The sequence below is a fragment of the Brienomyrus brachyistius genome, unplaced genomic scaffold (assembly GCF_023856365.1).
Source record: "Brienomyrus brachyistius isolate T26 unplaced genomic scaffold, BBRACH_0.4 scaffold57, whole genome shotgun sequence".
In the NCBI taxonomy this organism is placed as follows: domain Eukaryota; kingdom Metazoa; phylum Chordata; class Actinopteri; order Osteoglossiformes; family Mormyridae; genus Brienomyrus; species Brienomyrus brachyistius.
Window position 1 is genome coordinate 915,873 of NW_026042332.1, and position 19,390 is coordinate 935,262.

General features: G+C 41.4%; 1 protein-coding gene across 1 annotated transcript; it reads right to left on the minus strand.

Moving 5' to 3' along the window:
- Window positions 1–1,495: 1,495 nt before the first annotated feature.
- Window positions 1,496–13,443, minus strand: LOC125724523 (high-affinity choline transporter 1-like). Its single transcript, XM_049001262.1, has 8 exons — window positions 13,260–13,443; window positions 12,632–12,745; window positions 12,209–12,364; window positions 11,649–11,797; window positions 11,339–11,482; window positions 10,731–10,884; window positions 7,483–7,700; window positions 1,496–3,481 (listed from the first exon to the last, which is right to left on the minus strand). Exons 1-8 carry the CDS (start codon window positions 13,441–13,443, stop codon window positions 2,831–2,833), a joined length of 1,770 nt encoding a protein of 589 aa, XP_048857219.1. The 3' UTR covers window positions 1,496–2,830.
- Window positions 13,444–19,390: the final 5,947 nt, after the last annotated feature.

Consider the following 19,390-nt stretch of genomic DNA (forward strand, 5'->3'; position numbering starts at 1 on the left):
AAAGGACACATTTCAAGACCACTTTTGAAGGAGCTTTCAAATTGGGACAGTCTTGTCGCACTGCTTTGACGCATTGAGTCTTTGAATGCAGCCTTAGAAGGATGCAGCCCCTGAATTCTGACACAGCTCACACTTTTATGTCATGATAGATCTTGAAGACGTCCACAATCTACTTTTCATGCGAGTCATAGCGATTGTGGTCTTTTATGTCCTCCTAGTCATACTTCCAAATTCACATAAAACTCTGATGGCCAATAATTGCATGTGTCACTACCTGATCCATTCCACACTTCCTCACCTGCCATGTCCACATTGCACATGAAAGAGACCCCGTGATACAAACACGTGATATAACTCAGCCTGTCTGCACAGCCATGTAGTAGGAAGTCATTCTGTTTGTTTATAAAGGAAGTATGGCTCCAAGGTGTAACTACCTGATCCATACCACTTCCCTGATTTGTACCTTGCATGTCTGCACCATATCAAATTGTCCGGCACTGCCTGATTCGTTCATCCCGCAATTTTATAGCAAACTTTATTGTCTATATTTGCAGCAAATTATAGGGGTCGCTTTATTGTTTAGCAAGAACTGGCGTTAATGATTCTGCTGACTGAAAAAAAAAATCTTTGCGTTCACTCTGGTCGTCTATTTCCAGTTTTTTGATCAACCACGATACCTAAGTATCATATTTGAAATATTAGTCTAAATTTACATCACTTGACACTGCTGCTACTCAGCAACATGCCATTTTTGTACTTATGGCACTGGCTCACTCTGAACAGAAGGGAATTATAAGGTCATCCCAGCATGGAAGTGTGACAAGGCTGTCTAGAAGTGTGTCCTCCTTTTACCAAGTTACGAAGGATCCGCCCAATGTGCAACTAATTTTTGGATATATTGGGCTACGAAGGATACATCACACAGACTATCCCATTAGATAAGGCTTTCTGTTTTGACCTTCGAAGACCAAAGCCTACAAAGGCTACACCTTCATAGACTTCATAGCTGAAGTCACACATATACAGACACTCCTCTAGTTAGGAACGAGATATGTTCCGACCGGCTGTTCGTAACTTGAAATGTTCGTAAGTCATTATTCAACATCATTTTAAGGGTATACGCGAGTACAAAGAACTAGGATGCTGGGGGTACGCACGCATTGCTGCTGTGCGGCGGGAGTAGCGGCCAGAAGGCATGCAGAAAAAAAAAGATGTTGCAGGCAGGACCAACGAACACAATTTGGAGTTACAGTCCTCTTCATTTGCATGTCTGAAAGTTCGTAAGTTGAAAGTTCGTAAGTAGAGGAGCTTCTGCAGGCAAAGTTATCTGTAAACTTTGTCAGACCATGGTCGGCACTTCCTTAGGTAATATGGCAAATCTATTCAACTATCCTAATATGAAGCATCTGACATAACTGTGTTTAATATTTAAAATAAAGTTTTAATCACCATTTTGAAAACAGTGTCTCTAATGCAATTGTCATGACCTGCTCGTACGATCCTCCTGTGTGCCACACCCCCGTATTAACCTTGTGTGAATCCCTGATTGTTCCCAGCTGTTTCATGTTATTTCCGGCTCATTCTGTGTACAGTATATCCGTCCACGTCTTCGTCCGTTTCCCAGACCGGTCATTGATGTGTGTTAGCGTTTGCTCCGTGTGATCCCTCATCTTCCCGGAATAAACCCCGTATTTTGGATCCCTTGCCTGCCTGACTGGTGATTCCTCGCTTGCATTGCAACTGACGCCAGTTGTAACAGCAATGTGTTTTGAATGGTGCTAATAAATAAGTCCTTAGGTTTGTTCCAATCTGGGTGTTCTTCATGGTATATTTACAAACTGGGAACAAAGATCACAATTCAGATTGCGCGTCACCATTGTGTGGTAAAAAGATTGCGATACGATTTATTTGGGAGGATCACCCACCCCTACCTCATGCTGTAGTTGGCTCTGCACTTTGATTTATTTCATCCCCAACAAACTACCGATGCCTGATTTCTGTTGTTTCATATCTCACAGAATGACCCCCTTTTTTGTTCGTGTGTTAATCCCTGTCCTGCTTTGTCTCTCTTTATTCACCTAAGAAGACACAACATCTACAACCAAGATTCTGTGTAACGAACAATTCATTGTTTTCGCTTCTCAGAAGAACATACTCCCCTTAAAGCCCTTGCCAAACAGTACACATTTACATAGCTGTACATAATTGTACCCATATATTTAAGGTGGTGTTTGGGTTAGGCCTTGGTACCTGTGCATCAGAAGGTTGCCAGCTTGAATCCCATCCTTGACAGAGTAGTCATGTGTCTGTTGGGCCATTATTCCCCCAAAATGTGCTGCATAAATGACCTGATCCATTTGATCTTTGTTCTCAATTGAATAGATGTGTATGTGACAAAGGAGACAAGATGATGGGTGTGAAAACTGAAGAGTTTCAAAGTGCCTGTTCTTGTGCAAATGGAAAATAAAGCATCATTTCAAATAAACGTGCATCATATGGCCATTCACTTACATTTCCCTTTAGAAAACTATATCCCATATCAATAGCTGTTTAATGGGAAAGAACCAACACCTGAACTGTATCATGACAGTTTAGGACTTGAAACTTTTTCATTAAAGTACAATCCTTACAGCTCCTATAAGTTTCTTAAATAGTTCTTGAAACGCAAACCTATTTCCTAGTTTACAAAACGTAGCAGCACTTAAAAGAATTTAAAAAACAATTACCCACATAAATATAGTTATTACACTTACTTGTTTAACTTACCTAACATCAAAGATCTGTATTGTGTCATTGTCGGAAAATGTTCAGTCCAAACCCTGAGAAACCTCTAGTTAATTTTATTGTTAGAAGAATCAGGGCTTGTTTCCTTATCGTCTAATTCCTCTTTATTAACAAATGTTCCAGCCAGTGTAGTACTGAGTTGTGACTTCACTGGGAACATCTCTGCCAGGGTGATATTGTCGCTGTTCATTAATGTGGTTTTGTCCATGATCTCCTTGCTGTGCTTTGAGACGACACCATCCAGGAAGTCATATTTTGGTAAAAGCTTCCCACTTTCAAACAGATACTTTGCCAAATATGAAAAGGCAATGTTTCCCAGGAAGGATGCAAGCATGGAAACAGTCTTGAAGGGGAACCTCTGCCTGATGTAATACTCAGCTTCATGTGTCAGGTGATTCACCTTTTTCATCTGGGTCCATCCAGGATAGTAGATGAAAGGGGGAACTCTGAGGTATGGCTCCCCACCGCCGATGCGGAGGAGCAGGCCACAGATGTAACCAGCTACCGATCCATAAGTGTTGGTGGCCTTGACGAAAAGCACACAGATTAGCTGGGGGAAGATGATGACGTAGACCAGGTCGGAGCTTAGGTACCACAGGCCATAGACGGTGCCCGTCAGCAGTGCTAGAGACGTGGCCAGGGCCCCAAACACGAAGATTGTAATCCGCATGACCCAGATGATTTCACGGTCTGAGGCCTGCGGTGGAACCACAAACACAAGATCCGTAAACAGTCATGACTCAATGAATCCCAATGGCAATTTTAAGGATTATTCTGATAGACATACCACAACTATTTCATACTACGTGTTGAAGAAGTGGCTGTTGCTGCATCCGCATGGAACATGCCGGACACATTAATATTAGAGTAAATACCACAAAACCAAAAAAACATTTGATATTCCAATATTGCCTGAAGTTTGTTCATTAACCTGAACTGTACTACTTTCCTTTGGGAACCACTTTTGCGCAAACAGAAATGCAAAACAAAACAAAAAAAACAATAGAAAGTCATCATTAATTAAACTAAGCTTTTGTTTATTTTATATATACATTGTATATTTTTTTTATTCCATGTTTCATCTGTCTGATGTTAGACAAACATTTATTAAATCTCAAACCTGGCTGCTACAGTAGCTGCATATTTAACTCATTTAATCATCCAGAAACAAACATTCAGTGGAAACGTACCAAAGATTCAGTTTTTCCACATAACAAGGTTTAAAGAATTGCATTCAAACACTCTCTGTTCTTACTTTATATACAACCATGATTAACTTTTCTGTTCTGGAGTATGAGGGGCAGTGCCTCTTTGCCTGTGCTACCTCAGATCCCGTACACTATAGGACAAGACCATTTACCCAAGCTACTCTAGGGACTGTCTGACCATCCTTTGTCAATTGTATGTTGCTTTGGATTTAGGGTTCTGCTAAAAAAAAAAAAAAAGATATATGGTAGCTTTATAAAACAGCCCTCATGAATTCTACTGGCGGACCTTTAAATGCTATATTCATCAGCAGCACATCTGCAGTGAGTCCATCCATCCATCCATCCATTTTCCAAACCGCTTATCCTATTGGGTCGCGGGGGGTCCGGAGCCTATCCCGGAATCAATGGGCACGAGGCAGGGAACAACCCAGGATGGGGGGCCAGCCCACCGCAGGGCACACTCACACACCATTCACTCACACATGCACACCTATGGGCAATTAAGCAACTCCAATTAGCCTCAGCATGTTTTTGGACTGTGGGGGGAAACCGGAGTACCCGGAGGAAACCCCACAACGACATGGGGAGAACATGCAAACTCCGCACACATGTGACCCAGGCAGAGACTCGAACCCGGGTCCCAGAGGTGTGAGGCGACAGTGCTAACCACTCTGCAGTGAGTCATTCAACACAAATTGATACGCTCACAGCTTCCCTTCTCCCTCTAAATGAATGGTGTTTATTGTGTTTGATGGGAATATATGTGGTTCTGCAACTGCCACAGACATTTATATATGACAACTCAAAACATGACTTCACTGAGCTTTTCAAACTTTGCAGACACATTGTATGGGTGAAGATCTGGAGATTTCGAGACAGATCGTAGCAAAATTGATGTACTGTTGCCTTGATAGGACAGCAAGAGACACAGATCTGGTGAAGCTGATTACACTAAGTGTCCTGCCCCGATCGTCCGCTCCTTCCGTGCGCCAAGCCCCCCTTGTGAACCTTGTGTGGATTCCCAGTGTCATCAGCTGTTTCTGGTAGTTGTCATTAGTCCTCTGTATTTAGTCCGTGTGTCAGTTTGTTTCACCAGTCCGGTCATTGTATCGTCGCTCTGCGTTTGTTGCCTGTTCCACGTTGTCATTCCAATAAATCCCACATCTCCCCGATCTTACTTCTCCTGGCTTCTTCTTCCCCATTTGACGTCATGACACTAAGACAAGTCACACAAAGTGGGGCTTGTAATAAAGATTATTTGGAGAGGTGAGGAGGGTGTGTAGGGGAACTAAGGATTGTAGACGTTAGGGTTTTGGGAAGAACAGGGAATACATCGGCGGGAGAGGGTGACGGAGCTGTCTGGGATATACATTGTCGTTTCGACAGCATGTAGCTTATGAATGCGGCGCATCTGTCTCTAAAGGTCTGGAACGTTTGACAATTATGAAATAATAAATTTTATTACACTAGGTAGTAATTTCATGGAAAGCATGCTCTTTAGAAAGCAGAAAAGGAGTGGTATGACTAACAAGCCAGGATATTCCCACGTTCTTTGACATGTGAGACAGGTGCAGGCTGCTAATGAGTCACTAATTGGATGCTGCTGTTGTCAGTAGGGAAGATCTTAAGTGTGTGTTTTTGTGATTGCATTAAAGAAAGAGCAGTGAGCAAACAATTATAAAGGACACACACACAAACTTTCCAAAACACCATACTTCACCGAAAACATTGAAAAACATCTAAACTTTTATAAAATTTGTTCTTTTTATAATATTCAAATTTAACATTGGCAAAGGATAAACAATATGTCCTTTGGAAATATTTAATATTGCAGGCACCACTTTACAATAAGGCTCCATTTTGCCACATATAAATAGTAGTAACCCATTAATAAAAAGAAATGTGTTATAACTTGTTTAAAATTGTCTATTAATAATTTACAGTGTTAAAACCTAATTAATAACTAGATTATAAATCATTCATAAACTCTTTATATGAGTAATTTTACTGTCTCTAACTACACGCTGTGTGAGAAAACACTCCTTTACACAGCATGTAGTTAGAGTATGGAATAGTCTTCCTGCTAGTGTAGCACAAGCTAACACCCTTGGTTCCTTTAAATTGGAGCTAGATAACATTTTAACAACTCTGAGCTATTAGTTAAGTTCTCCCCAAACGAGCTTGATGGGCCGATTGGCCTCCTCTCGTTTGTAAATTCCTTATGTTCTATTGTAAAAGTGTCACCATATTGCATTTTAACTTCAACATAAAATCTACTGTGTTTTGTTGATTTACTGTGTTTATGTTTACTTAGGCAGGATTGATTTGTACTCTAAAACCCCTATAAATCATCCGTAACCAAAATGGCATTCATCAGTACATCAACAGACTGTTGACTGTATGAAAAACTATGATATTCTTTATAACTTCAAATAATTTCACAATGTATATACATATATCTCAATGGCTCAGATTGTACACTGTGTGTGTCTCTGTGTGGGGGGGGGGTTATATATATATATATATATATATATATATAAAAACTGCTAGGAGAGTTAATTTCAGACTCCTAGAAGCAGGACTGAAGTCCCATAAAACAAAGAAGAAGCTCTTCATTAATGAGAAACAGGGAAGAACCAGGCTTCAGTGTGCAAAAAATATATATATATATATATCCATCCATCCATTTTCCAAACCTACTTATCCTACTGGGTCGCGGGGGGTCCGGAGCCTATCCTGAAAGCAATGGACACAAGGCAGGGAACAACCCAGGATGGGGGGCCAGCACATCGCAGGGCACACTCACACACCATTCACTCCTACGAGCAATTTAGCAACTCCAATCAGCCTCAGCATGTCTTTGGACTGTGGGGGGAAACCGAAGTACCCGGAGGAAACCCCACGATGACATGGGGAGAACATGCAAACTCCGCACACATGTAACCCAGGCGGAGACTCGAACCTGCGTCCTAGAGGTGTGAGGCAGCAGTGCTAACCACTGCACCACCATGCCGCCCCTTTATAATAATCTAATCTTTATAATATTTACAAATGCATTGCTGCAATAAAATCCCAATAATAATTCAATAATAAATTCTGATTGCCTATTAAAATGTGCAATTTAGTGGCTTTAGGTTTTTTGCTGCAATAATGCCATTATTTATTCTGTTCAGCACTGTAATAGACAATCAATGATTGAAACATCTACACAATTAAATTAAATGAATGAAAGACAATTATCCAAGTGTTTTTTGTCCATCAGAGCTAACTATATAATTCTTCTAAAGGTTGAGGATATCACGTGTCAATCACAAACTCAAAATATATCATGAAACCCACCATGCAAGAGCATAATTATTATATATTTTGGACACGTCCCACCAGTATTCAGATGTGATCACAATGCCCCCCCCCCCAATATATACTACAATTTTGGCCATGCAGATTCCATGATCCATTGGCGCGCCGGTAAAGCATCACAGTCTCTTACCAGCTGACGAAAGGAGAGCTGATAGATGTTCCGGGCAAACATGGAACTGGCAGAAAGGATGGACGAATCAGCAGATGACATCACTGCTGCAGACACCGCCCCCAGGCCAAAGAAGGAGATGTAGGGTGGACACAAATATTGGAGCACAATGGGCAAAATCAAATCTGACTCCTCCTTCTCTGTTGGTGACAGTGAGCCGTATGAGGTCCGGTTCCAGTCTGTATCAAGCAAGTCAGAACCATTCACACAAATCCATTAACCATACAAGGTGACTGCTGATGACTGACAAGACAATAAGAAACATTTAGAAAACTTCCTTTACAGGACTAATTCTTTCGATAGCTGCTGAATTCTTAGTTCTGCATCAATATTCTAAGACCTACAGTGCTAGATAATGCATTTTGAAAGATGGGTGGGGCAGGAGGTAGTGCTATCGTTCAGCAACCGGAGGGTTGCCGGTTCGAACGTTGGTTCCTCCTGACCCCATCAAAGTGTCCTTGAGCAAGACACTGAACTCCAAATTGTCCCGGTGTGCAGGTTGGCGCCTTGCATGGCAGCCTCCGCCACCGGTGTATGAATGGGTGTGTGAATGGGCGAATGTGAGGCATGAAATGCAAAGCACTTTGAGTACTTTACAGAGTAGAAAAGTACTATGTAAATGCAGTCCAATTACCATATGACAACTTCATATTAAGTAAATATACACTGATGATATGCATGAAAATTGCTTGTATGAATGCAGACAGCATTAACCTCTTTCAGACCTTTCAGAAATATGCTTCAGACCAATGCCATGGCAAGATTCCCCAATATAACAGTAATCAATCTATCATTTCAGAAGTATGTCTATCAGGACATCTTGAAGACCAGAAATGTTACAGAGACCGTTACTGTAAGTTATTGTGTGGGTGTTGAACTATCTATTTATATTATGAATACATGTATAATTATTTAGTCTTTATTTGTCAGTAGTAATTTTTCCTGCTCCAAGACAGTGGAATTTGGGGAAGGCAGATGTGGAAAAGGCATTTACTGACTGATCACGGGGCCCAGGAAAGAATGACTTAAATGCCTCTATCTCTGGACATTTCAGTGAGTAGGATGGTACCTGTACAGCCCTAGGGTTAGGGGTTAGATCCCATGTGTATATAGTTATTGTGGGGAGTAAATTGCCCTAATTGTGTGTACAGAATAACTGGTTATGGAAATGTGATGGATGGACGGCTAACAGAACTAAAATGCGGGGCTGGAATTTCACAGATGCCCCCTCCTTCTGGCTTTGATGCCCCTTTGAAAATCGCATGTTACAGGTCCCTGCGGTCCTGCTGCCTTGCACGACTGCCTTTATTTTTTTCTTTCCTTAGTCTGCTTAAGGTAAGACTGCCTCTGTCGAAAAAATCTGCCCAGCAAAAGAACTGTGTGCAAAGATCCTTGAGCGGCTGTCTTTCATGTGGCATGGAACGTGACAGCACACGTCAAACGAACACCAAAGAGTCAGCCAGCAAAGACAAGATAAGGTAAGAAAAACATACACATAATAAGCAAGCAGGCTTCTGGAATCAATAACTTCTGCTACATTGTCCCGTAACTATTTGACTTTAGCCAGCTATAATTTGTCGCAATCTGTTAATGTGAGGTTAATCTGATCTTGTTAATCTGAGGTTTGTTAATTCTAAAATAGTTACCAATCTATGAACTTTAGATTTACCTTGACGTAAACATTACAGTATGATTGCATAAATGTTATAATGTGCCACAATGTGTTTAGGTTTTGGTAACGGTAGGTAGATGGTTCTTTAATTTGAGGAGGTTCATTAATTCTAAGATAGTTAGACATCTCTTAATGTTAGATTTAACTTACCATGATGTAAATGCTATGACAAGATTCCCCAATATAACAGTAATCAATCTTTCATTTTAGAAGTATGTCTATCAGGACATCTTGAAGACCAGAAATGTTACAGGGACAGTTAAGTTATTGTGTGGGTGTTGAACTATAGCTAGATGCATATTTACTTTCTCTGATACAGAGTTCATGTGTTTTGACTAAACCCTGTCAGTGGCCTCAGTTAGGCGCAGGGTAGGCTATTTATGTAGCCTAAATGTCATGCCCGCTCGTCTGATCCCCGTGTGCCACGCCCCCCTCCCTCACTGCCCCGTGTTAAATCCCCATGTCACCAGCTGTGTCTAGCTTCGTTCAGTGTACTCTAGTGTATTTAAGTATCTCCCTGTTCGTTTTCCCGCAGTCCTGTCATTGATGTTACTACCTGTTTTGTCCTGTGTGCCTGACTGTCTCCCCAGTGAAACCCTTGTTTCCCCCAATAAAACCTTCGCTTCACCGACTTCCTGGACTCCCGCTCCTCCGTCTCTGCTCCACGCCCATTCAGCACGTAACACTAAACGTCAGGCTACTTTGTGTTGCTATACAGTGGCTATGCATAGATCTGCTGTAACTCTCACTGTCATGCACACGCAAGAAATCTTCCAGCTAATCTATATTATTCCATTATAAACCTAAAACTGGCTGCATAAAAAGCCCTGGAATAGTTTGCAAACCCTACAGACCATTTACATGGTGATGAAACTAACATTGGCGTGCATGCGTGTGCAGACTCTCCAACTGAAAGTCTCACACTAGCCAGCTGACCAAAGTTGGCAACCCAATGTTTATGTCATGCTGACGTCCATTTGTCCCGTCAAACTACACACATCCATATCCCCCTCGATACTCCCTTCTCTTTAATTGCTTCGTTTGTGTTAATAAACATATTTAACGATTTGAACTAATGCTGTAGTCTGCCTATGCAGGCTGTTTCATGTTGCCATTGCACAAGCCAGGTCACAATAATATAAATTAAGTAATAAACTGCTTGGATGAAAATTGTGGTTTTCTTGTTCTTTAAGTATTACATCATCTATTAAAAAGGTATTAATTTGTCTATCCATTCAGTCAAATGATTTAAAATAACACTTACTGTAACATTAGCTATAAATACATTATATTTGTTTTTATTTGATGGGCTTGATGCCCTTAAAAAACTGACCCAGCAAAGGCCAAGGGGCCCTAACCCTTAAAATAACTAAATTCCAGGCCTGCCAAAATGCATTACTGATCTCATTAGTGCATCAAAATTGGTGGTGGTGGGGGGGAGGCTGGTGATACAGTTTTAATTCAAGTCTTATTGAAGAAAACAAAGCTAATGTAGCAAGTAAGGCATCATCATGGGTGAGGGTGCGCGTGAGTTTACCAGTGGATGCCCCTATGGCTCCTATGAGGACCGAAGGCACGGCCATGATCAGGCAGCCGAACGCCGCTAGGAAGGAGAGCACCTGAGCATATGTGGCTGAAGAGGCAGAAAGAACGCGCTGGAAGTACACCTGCCAGGGAATCCCCCCCAACACCTGGAAACAAAAAGGCCCGGAGGAGGAGAGCGCCAACACACAGATGCAGTACCGAGATGCAGCACTCCAGTGAGTCTGACAGTGTACAGTGCATGAGGCATGTAAAATAATCCAGAGTGCTCACAGGGACAAATCACTGTCTAAAGAGCTGAGTGTTATTCTAATTCTTCCGGAAGGGCCAGAACCTGCCTCTGGGTCTGTGTATGCACCGTTTGTAAAGTCTCCCAGTGTCCGCAAGGTGCTCAAGCACCTAAAAGTGCTTCACTTTCCTGTCACACAGTCCACAAGTATGTAGTTAGACGAACTGGTGATGTGAGATTGCTCTGAATGTGGACCGCACATCGCTATCATGTAGTGAATAGACAGATATGTATGTGATTTTCATAATGTGCTTCTTATAGTCACATGTATGGTTCTCGGTGCTCTCTAACAAGAGTACTGGAGGGCAGCTTACCAAAAGGCAGAAGTTGTCAATCCACATCCAAATGTCTGATGCCTCTATTTTGCCCAGCCAGGGTCTCTGATAGACTGTATTCACAGCAGTAACCCCAATGTCTGACACAGCGGGGTTGGACAATGCAAATGGTACACTGATCCACTGAAAACAAGTATTAAAGACAAGCGATAACTCATATTTGCTTCATAATCACTCATGGGCTTAAATAGCAAATAAATCCTTGTGTCTGAATCATTTTAACTCCTTCTGATTCGATTCAACCAAGGTGCTTTAAAAAAATCAAATATTCAAGTCTTGCTGGACTTACCAGCCCTATAAAGATGCAGAACAGCTGGACTACATCTGTATATGCCACAGAGTACAGCCCACCAACCAGCGTGTAGAAGATGGCGATGAGGGCGGAGATGACCACAGACATGTTGATGTTGATGTCCACAATCACACTGAGGGTTGCACCTGCCCAAGAAACGAGCTGTTAGATGCAGTTAATGCCATCAGGCTCATGTCCTTTGGCAGCTCCTTAACATTATACAATGTAGTAGAACAACAATAAATATAACCTCATTATTAATGAGCATTTGCTTGTATAAACTATATGATAGCTGGTCTCCTGGCTTATTAATCTGTATATGAGATCAGAAAATGAGCAGATTCTGGTCCTCGTACCCAGCGGTGTTTACCACAACTCAAACCACACATTTTCATTGGGTCCCTGAGGTGTGCCCCCCCCCCTGGCCACAACATAAGAACATAAGAAATTAACAAATGAGAGGAGGCCATTCAATATACTCTTGAGGGGGGGGGGGGCACTGAAAAATCAGTTATTGTTTGGGGTCCCAGAAACGACAAACACACCCCTGCTCGCACCTAAAGCCGATAAGATAGCTGCTGACCAGAAGATCTCGCCCATCAGTGCTGGGATGAAGAGGAGACCTCCCATCCTTTTACCATAAAGCTGCTGGAAGGGGTCCAGCATAGTGATGTAGCCTTTGGAGCGCATGGGTTTGGCGAAGAACATGCCACCTGAGGACGGCAAATCAGGCATTTGCTGAACGAAGCAACAGACAATCAACCTCCCTCCTAATCATTCCATGCACGTCCAAAGTAAATATAAGTACACAGGATTTAATTTAGTTTTGCTGTCAAACTTGAAAAGTAATGAATCTTACTGACATCATACTTATCTCCTAACTGCACATATATTACAATGTTCTTCTGTGAGTTATATGCACGTTAACATTGCACAGGAATTTCTAACTTCAGTATGGCAAACAAAATGTGCGTCCTTACCCACCACCAAACTAAGAGCATAACCGAAGGGCGCCTGCGCCCACGCCAGACCGGAATCTGGCAAGTAAACATTTTCGGCAGTGCCGTTGATGTAACCTCCTCCGACCCAGGTTGCTGACAAATACGCCACAAATAATACAAATAAAGCCATAAAGTCGGGTTAACATCATAATAAACATTCACATGTTAATAAACAGACAATCTGTATTTATAATAAGAGACACACATTAGAATAATGAAAATCCTGATAACAGATATATTTCACATCGTTTTGCTTTGTGCCTAGAATCTAAAAAAGACCCACGAAAAATCCACGCAGCACAAAACTGCACAGTAATGTACATCCAGAGCCTTTTCAAGTGTTTCCATTAATTTAAACATAGAGAAAGGGGCGGCTTTCTTGCTTTACGGTAAAGTTCACACGAATTATTATTTTTAAGTCATATTTGTAGGGTTCCTCGAGTTTTTTTTTAATACAATGCGCAAAATTTCGGCACCTGCTATAACATAAGTTTATAATTCTAGGGTTTCAAAAATATATGCGAGTAAAGTACTCCTGTATTTAGATGAAAGAGATCTAATGCCTGTGGCAATGCAGTCGTACTCTTTCAAAACCAGTGACACTTACCAGTCATAGTAAAACCGCCAACAAACAATCCGATGTCCCTTCCGCCGACCATTATGGTCTCACTGCGATCGACACCTCCCATGACGCCGGCTTTTTTGTTTTTCCAGGCGGCCCATATTCCGACAAGAAGAATCACTATATAAAAAATAACTATAGCCACAAGTCCTTCCACGTGGAGAGCCATCTTCTGAAATCAGCCAGACTCCAATTTCCTCTAGACCTGGATAAAGAGATTAAGGAGGAAAGGACGAATACCCACTGAACTCCCAATACAGCCATGAGACCTTGTCCACTTTTCTGACATCTCATTTTACACCATTCCACAAAGTAAATCAAAGATCATTGCTGAAGAATGACGAAGCATGATAAGGAACATTTAGAAAACTACTTTTAAAGGACAAATCGCTGCATTAACTGTACGAGCACGGCGGACTATTAAGTAACTTTTACACATTTAAGTGCTTATTATGTTTAATGCGCTATGTTTTTGCAGCCTCAGTTAGATTTATTCGGTTTCTAAACGGATGACTATTGTTAACGTTTTGTGTAATTACAGGAGGATTTATGTGTAAAATTCTTTTGTGAACGACTCATTTTGAATGAGCGTTCCGTAACGCAAAAGAGAAGAAAATATACATACTGCGCTTTGGTAATATTAAAATGAAACAGCATTCAGAATGAGGCTGATATTCGTCTTAAATATAAGGTAGTAGACCCAGCTCTGCTTCTCTAATCGCCGACACTTTTAGAAATAAAATCAGTTTTTATAGGCTGCAAAATTTTAATTAATCAGAGGTAGTAATTTATAAGAGTATTAAAATACTCTAGCCCTCTACGAGTGCACCCCTTACCATTCAAAAGGTTGTTTTGGATTGATCGCAAAGATCGAGTTTCTTTAGCTATGAGAAAGATAAATGAGGAATATCTACAGCGACAAAACGCGGAGCTTCTGTAGTTAGTGGATGGAGCGCTCTGTTTCAATATGGCCAATAGAATAAACTCAAAAAGAGACTGAAGAGATGTCTACGGCTGCTAGACAGTGCAAACACTAATTGGGTCTCCAGATGTACCCAGACTGGATTAAAAAGCGCAACAAGGATAGTGAGACCCAGCATTGGTAATAAAACAACAGGAATAATAATTTTAAAAAAAATCTGTCTCTATATCATTCACTTATTTCTCTAAAACGAGTCACATTTTTATATCAAATGGCTTGAATTATATTCGGTCTTCTTTATCACTTAAACACAGAAAATATATATTAAAAATGCTGTATTGTATTGTACACACCTTTTTATTGATACATGGCTTCAAATTTATCATGTCCTCAGTGCAAAGTAGGCTGATTAACTTCCACAAGAACTATCAACCAGATAATGATAAAAATCCCAAAACATTAATCACTTATATTATAGATTTGGCTAAACTGCCATTCTCTTCATTTGCTGTGTGTTCCTGAAGCAATCTTCCACACTTCCATAAAGGCTACAATTCCTTTGAACCCATTTTCAAGAGTGACATCTTTTTTCCGTAATTCAACTGTGCAAACTGAGGTAAGCTTTAACAAGTACTCGATCCTACCTTTTTAAGTTTTTTAAATGTTATACTCACGCTCCTTAGCCTCCCACGGAAGGTCTATAGAGAGGAGGGTCCACGTGTTGCTCGAACCTCGGACCCTGGAGGAACAATGCAGATTCTGTCCTGGTTGTGGAACACTGGACCAGCTATCCACCCTTACAGGGATACTGGAGGGTTCATGGGAGTTTGCCAATCCTGTCTATATGTGATTTGTGGACTTGGAAAAGGCATCTGATCATGTCCTCAGGGGGTCCTGTGGGGGGTGCTTCAGGATTGTGGGGTACGAGGTTCGCTGTTGTGGGCCATCAGGTCCCTGTAGAAACGGAGTGAGAGTCTGCTTCACATTGTCGGCAGTAAGTCAGACTGGTTCCTGGAGGGTGTTGAACTTTGCCAGGGCTACCCTTTATCACTGACTGTTCAAAACATTTATGGACAGAATGTTTACACCAAAAAATGGTGAATTTCCTTAAACATTTTGGTAACAATTTGCACTAAGATGATATAAGTAAATTTACTCTGTGTGTATTGAAGTAATATTTTTCATATTTTTACAGGTGATTGCAAATGAAGAAGTATGTATGATGTAGGGTAGAGTGTGGACCATTGGAGCATGGGGCAGCTGCAACATGGCTTATTCCTAAAAGCGGGAATGACCTACAGTGACGATATTTATACTGCACACACTCAGGAAGCCCCCCCCATCCTGGAAGAGAGAAAAAAAGTATTTTTATGATCAAAGTATTTGTCATACTGTCTAAATTGTTTGCGTGAAGCATTGTAAAGGCACATCATTTTAATTAGCGCTTTCTTAGCTTCTGACAGGCATTGCTAGCATGTGTCAAAGCCGCTGTGTCCAGCTAGTATAGCAAGTTTTGCGACTGTCAGTGCAGAGACAAGGGCAACATGCTGCTGTGCTGATGGAGGAGCCATTTACACCTGTGAGTCAGATGTGGAATAATTTCCTTCTCTTATCCTCTGCCTGTCACACACACAAGCTACATAAAATGCACATACACACACAGGTGTGCAATTATATCTTTGTGGGGACTCTCCATTCATTTCTGTGGGGAAAAGTCTAATCCCAACATAACGCCCTTAACCCCGACCAGCCCTAAGCGTAACCATAAGTAACCAAAGTAAATACGAGTAAATACTTTTGGCATTTTTCCTTTTTTGTTTGCAAAAAAGGGCCTTAAAAAGGGTCCCAACAGCATAAACTTTTTTTTTTTACATTGTGGGGGGGCATGGTGGTTAGCACTGTTACCTCACACCTCTAGGACCCAGGTTCGAGTCTCCGCCTGGGTTACATGTGTGTGAAGTTTGCATGTTCTCCCCATGTCGTCGTGGGGTTTCCTCCGGGTACTCCGGTTTCCCCCAACAGTCCAAAAACATGCTGAGACTAATTGGACTTGCTAAATTGCCCATATTCTGCAATCAATAAATTGAAAAAAATAGCCAGAAATATACATTTTCCGACTGAATTTATGAACTGCAATGCAGACATGTCTAATATTCAATCACAACCAGGGGTGTTGTTAGGGCATTTACCCCCCCCCCCCCCCAAATAAATGTACACTATTAATGTGGGCCATTTCCATCAGTCCCCCCTAATGAAGGCTAGGCAAACCTTCGTAAGTGTTGAGTGACGCTCCTGGTCACAACACAAAAGAATCCAAATAAAACACACAGTCATCAGAAAAAGGTGGATTTAATTCTTCAAGAACAGTGTGTAGTGGCACCAAAAGACGTCCCTTTAAGTAACATACACACACACACACACACACACACACTTGTGGCAGTAAAAGAATATTTCTAAATCATTATCATTCTAATAGATAAAACAAAGTTACTTAGGTTCTCTTAGAAGCAGATTGAGTAGCTTAAACTAAGGAATTCTACTGTCTGGAGGTCTTTGGTGTAACCCCGCAGACAAATTACATTCCTTCTCTATCTACAAACAAGTACTTTATATATAATAAATGTATATATAAGTACTTTACAAAGGAGACCCCAAACTTGATGAAATCCTACATCATGCAAAACTGGGACAATATTTCATGTTCAAAACACCAGCAACTGTGGCCTGTACTACGAAGCAGGGTTACTGGCTTATCAGGGTAACGTGCCAGATTTAAGGTAGTCTGGGCAAAAAGTGAGTGAACGAATATATACCCCATTTAAACTGTGGCACCTTAAATCCAACAAGTTGACACAATAAACCAGTGACCCCGCTTCGTAGTACAGGCCACTGGTCTCTTCAGTTCCCAAACACTTAGAGTTAAGAAGTGATGCAGCGCACTAGAAAACACACCGCTGTCCCAACTTTTTTGAAACATGTTGCTGGCATCATTCATGTTCAGCATATACTTACTGTCATGGATCAGAGCAGTTTTAGCATGCAGGCATGGCACAGGTGGACAACCCACTTGCAGTTCACAGGACAGAAGGGGTTTATTTAACAATCCAGAAAACAAACAAATAGACCTTGAGGGGTCAGAACTGAAAGGGACAAACTAACTTTCAAAAGACGGCAGGGCAACAAAGGGTAGGCAGGCAGGTTACAAAAACCAGAAGATCCAAATCACATACATCGAACAGCAAAACTACAACAAACATTGCTTTACTGACTTTCAACAATCACAATCAATGAACCACTAGCAAAATAAACCGAGGCGGGGACTTAAATACAGAGGTGTAACAAGACTAAGGGGTAGGGGAGATTAATTAATAAGGGTTGGGGACACAGGTCACAGGTGAAACTAATTAACTGAACTAAACAGGGAAAATAGGAACTAATCAAGAAACAAGAAAAACAGAGGAGGCGGGACTCAAACATTCAACAGAGGTGTTAACCAATATCCACATGCTCAGCTCATTGAGCCATGCAGGCAATGGGGAACCACGGAGATAGACTACAGACTAGGACAACGGGGAAAAAGGACACAGACTGGAACAGGAGCTGACCCTGACAATTAAAACAATTAAATTTCTCAGTTTCAACATTTGATATATTGGTTTTGTTCTATTTTCAAATAAATATGTTTTTTAAGATTTATAAATCATTGCATTGTTTTTATTTACAGGATTGCATATGATGTGAACATGGATGGCTGCCTCTTGTCTTTTGTCAATATTTTGGCTTTATAATGACATTTATCTGATAGAAAATACTACAGTTACAATCACTATACAATGTATAATAGGCAAATTAAAGATACATATGCATGCTTTGCTTTTATATATGTAAGGAAAAGTAGTAAAGATGCCCCAAGGTTCTTGGTTGATCATTTGAATACAGACAATAATAGGAATTTATGATCATGGGGGAAGCCAGGGAGAGAATGGGGGTTCCAGTTGGCACCACTAGGGTGATAAGGATAAGATAAGGTGATAAGAATTTCATTACAATGATCATAAAAGTCTCCACCCTGTCCTGTCCCGTCCCTGTCTCAGGATCCTCACACTCCAGGGGGTCACTCTTTATATGTAAATTCACTCACAACACCTACACACAACACCTTGGTGGGGAGGGCCTTTGTGGGTATAAAGGGGGGTGAAGAACTGTCTTCAATTTGTATCTGAGCTGCCTTTCAGTACCCGGTGTGTCTCTCTACACTGTATTACATTGTATTATTTTTACTGTTCAATAAACCATCATTTTGCTGAAACTGCGGAGACTCTGCAAGTGGATTCCCTACATCTTATTGGCGAGCCAGCCAGGAGAAGGGGCTAACAACTGGAAGTCATCTGGGAACTTTTTTTTTGGCTGATATCTTCCTCAAGAAGAGAGAAGATTTCTTCACCTAAGAGAGAAGACTGACCAGAAAACATTCCAGACGTGCCACCTTCTTCTGCGAACCGAAGGACCCAGAAAGAATCACGCTTGTGAGTATAACTGGTTGGCGATATCAGGCGTCCGCTGAGACGAACAGTAAAGTAATATAGGAAATAGGGAGTAATTCAAGACTTAGGCATGAGAATTCTCCTGGTTTGACCTGTTTATTAGTAATAGAGGGTAAACAGGAGGTGTGTTTGTAGAGGAACTGGGCTTTGGTAAGGAAGCACCAGCAGGGTTCCCCACATTGTAACCCTGTGTCCTTGAGGTAAACCACCGCTGTAGGTATATTGTGTGAGTTTATACTGTGAGAGTTTAAATTTATACTCAGAACCTACAATGATGGAGTGGGCCATCGAATATGTTGCAAAGCATTGCAAGGAGGGATCATATGGATCTCTCACAGATAAGTTAGACCCTCTAGAGTGGCTAGAGGAGGCATGCAGGGAGAGGAACATGAAATGTTCCAAGAAAAAGCAGAGGCATGCTAACGTGTTACAGGCCTTGCTGGAAGGACAGCAAGAAATTAAGGGCAGACTGGCAAGTTCGCAGTCTGAGGGTACTCAGCATAGGAGTACAATCGGTGAATTGAGGGACAGAATAGTGAGTCTCGAACAGGAGAACTCTGCTAGTCGAGCAGAGCGTCGGTTAGCTGCAGAAAATAGCATTGAGCTGAGGCAACTGGTAGCCTCTCTTAGGCAGGGCCTGGAAGCAGCTA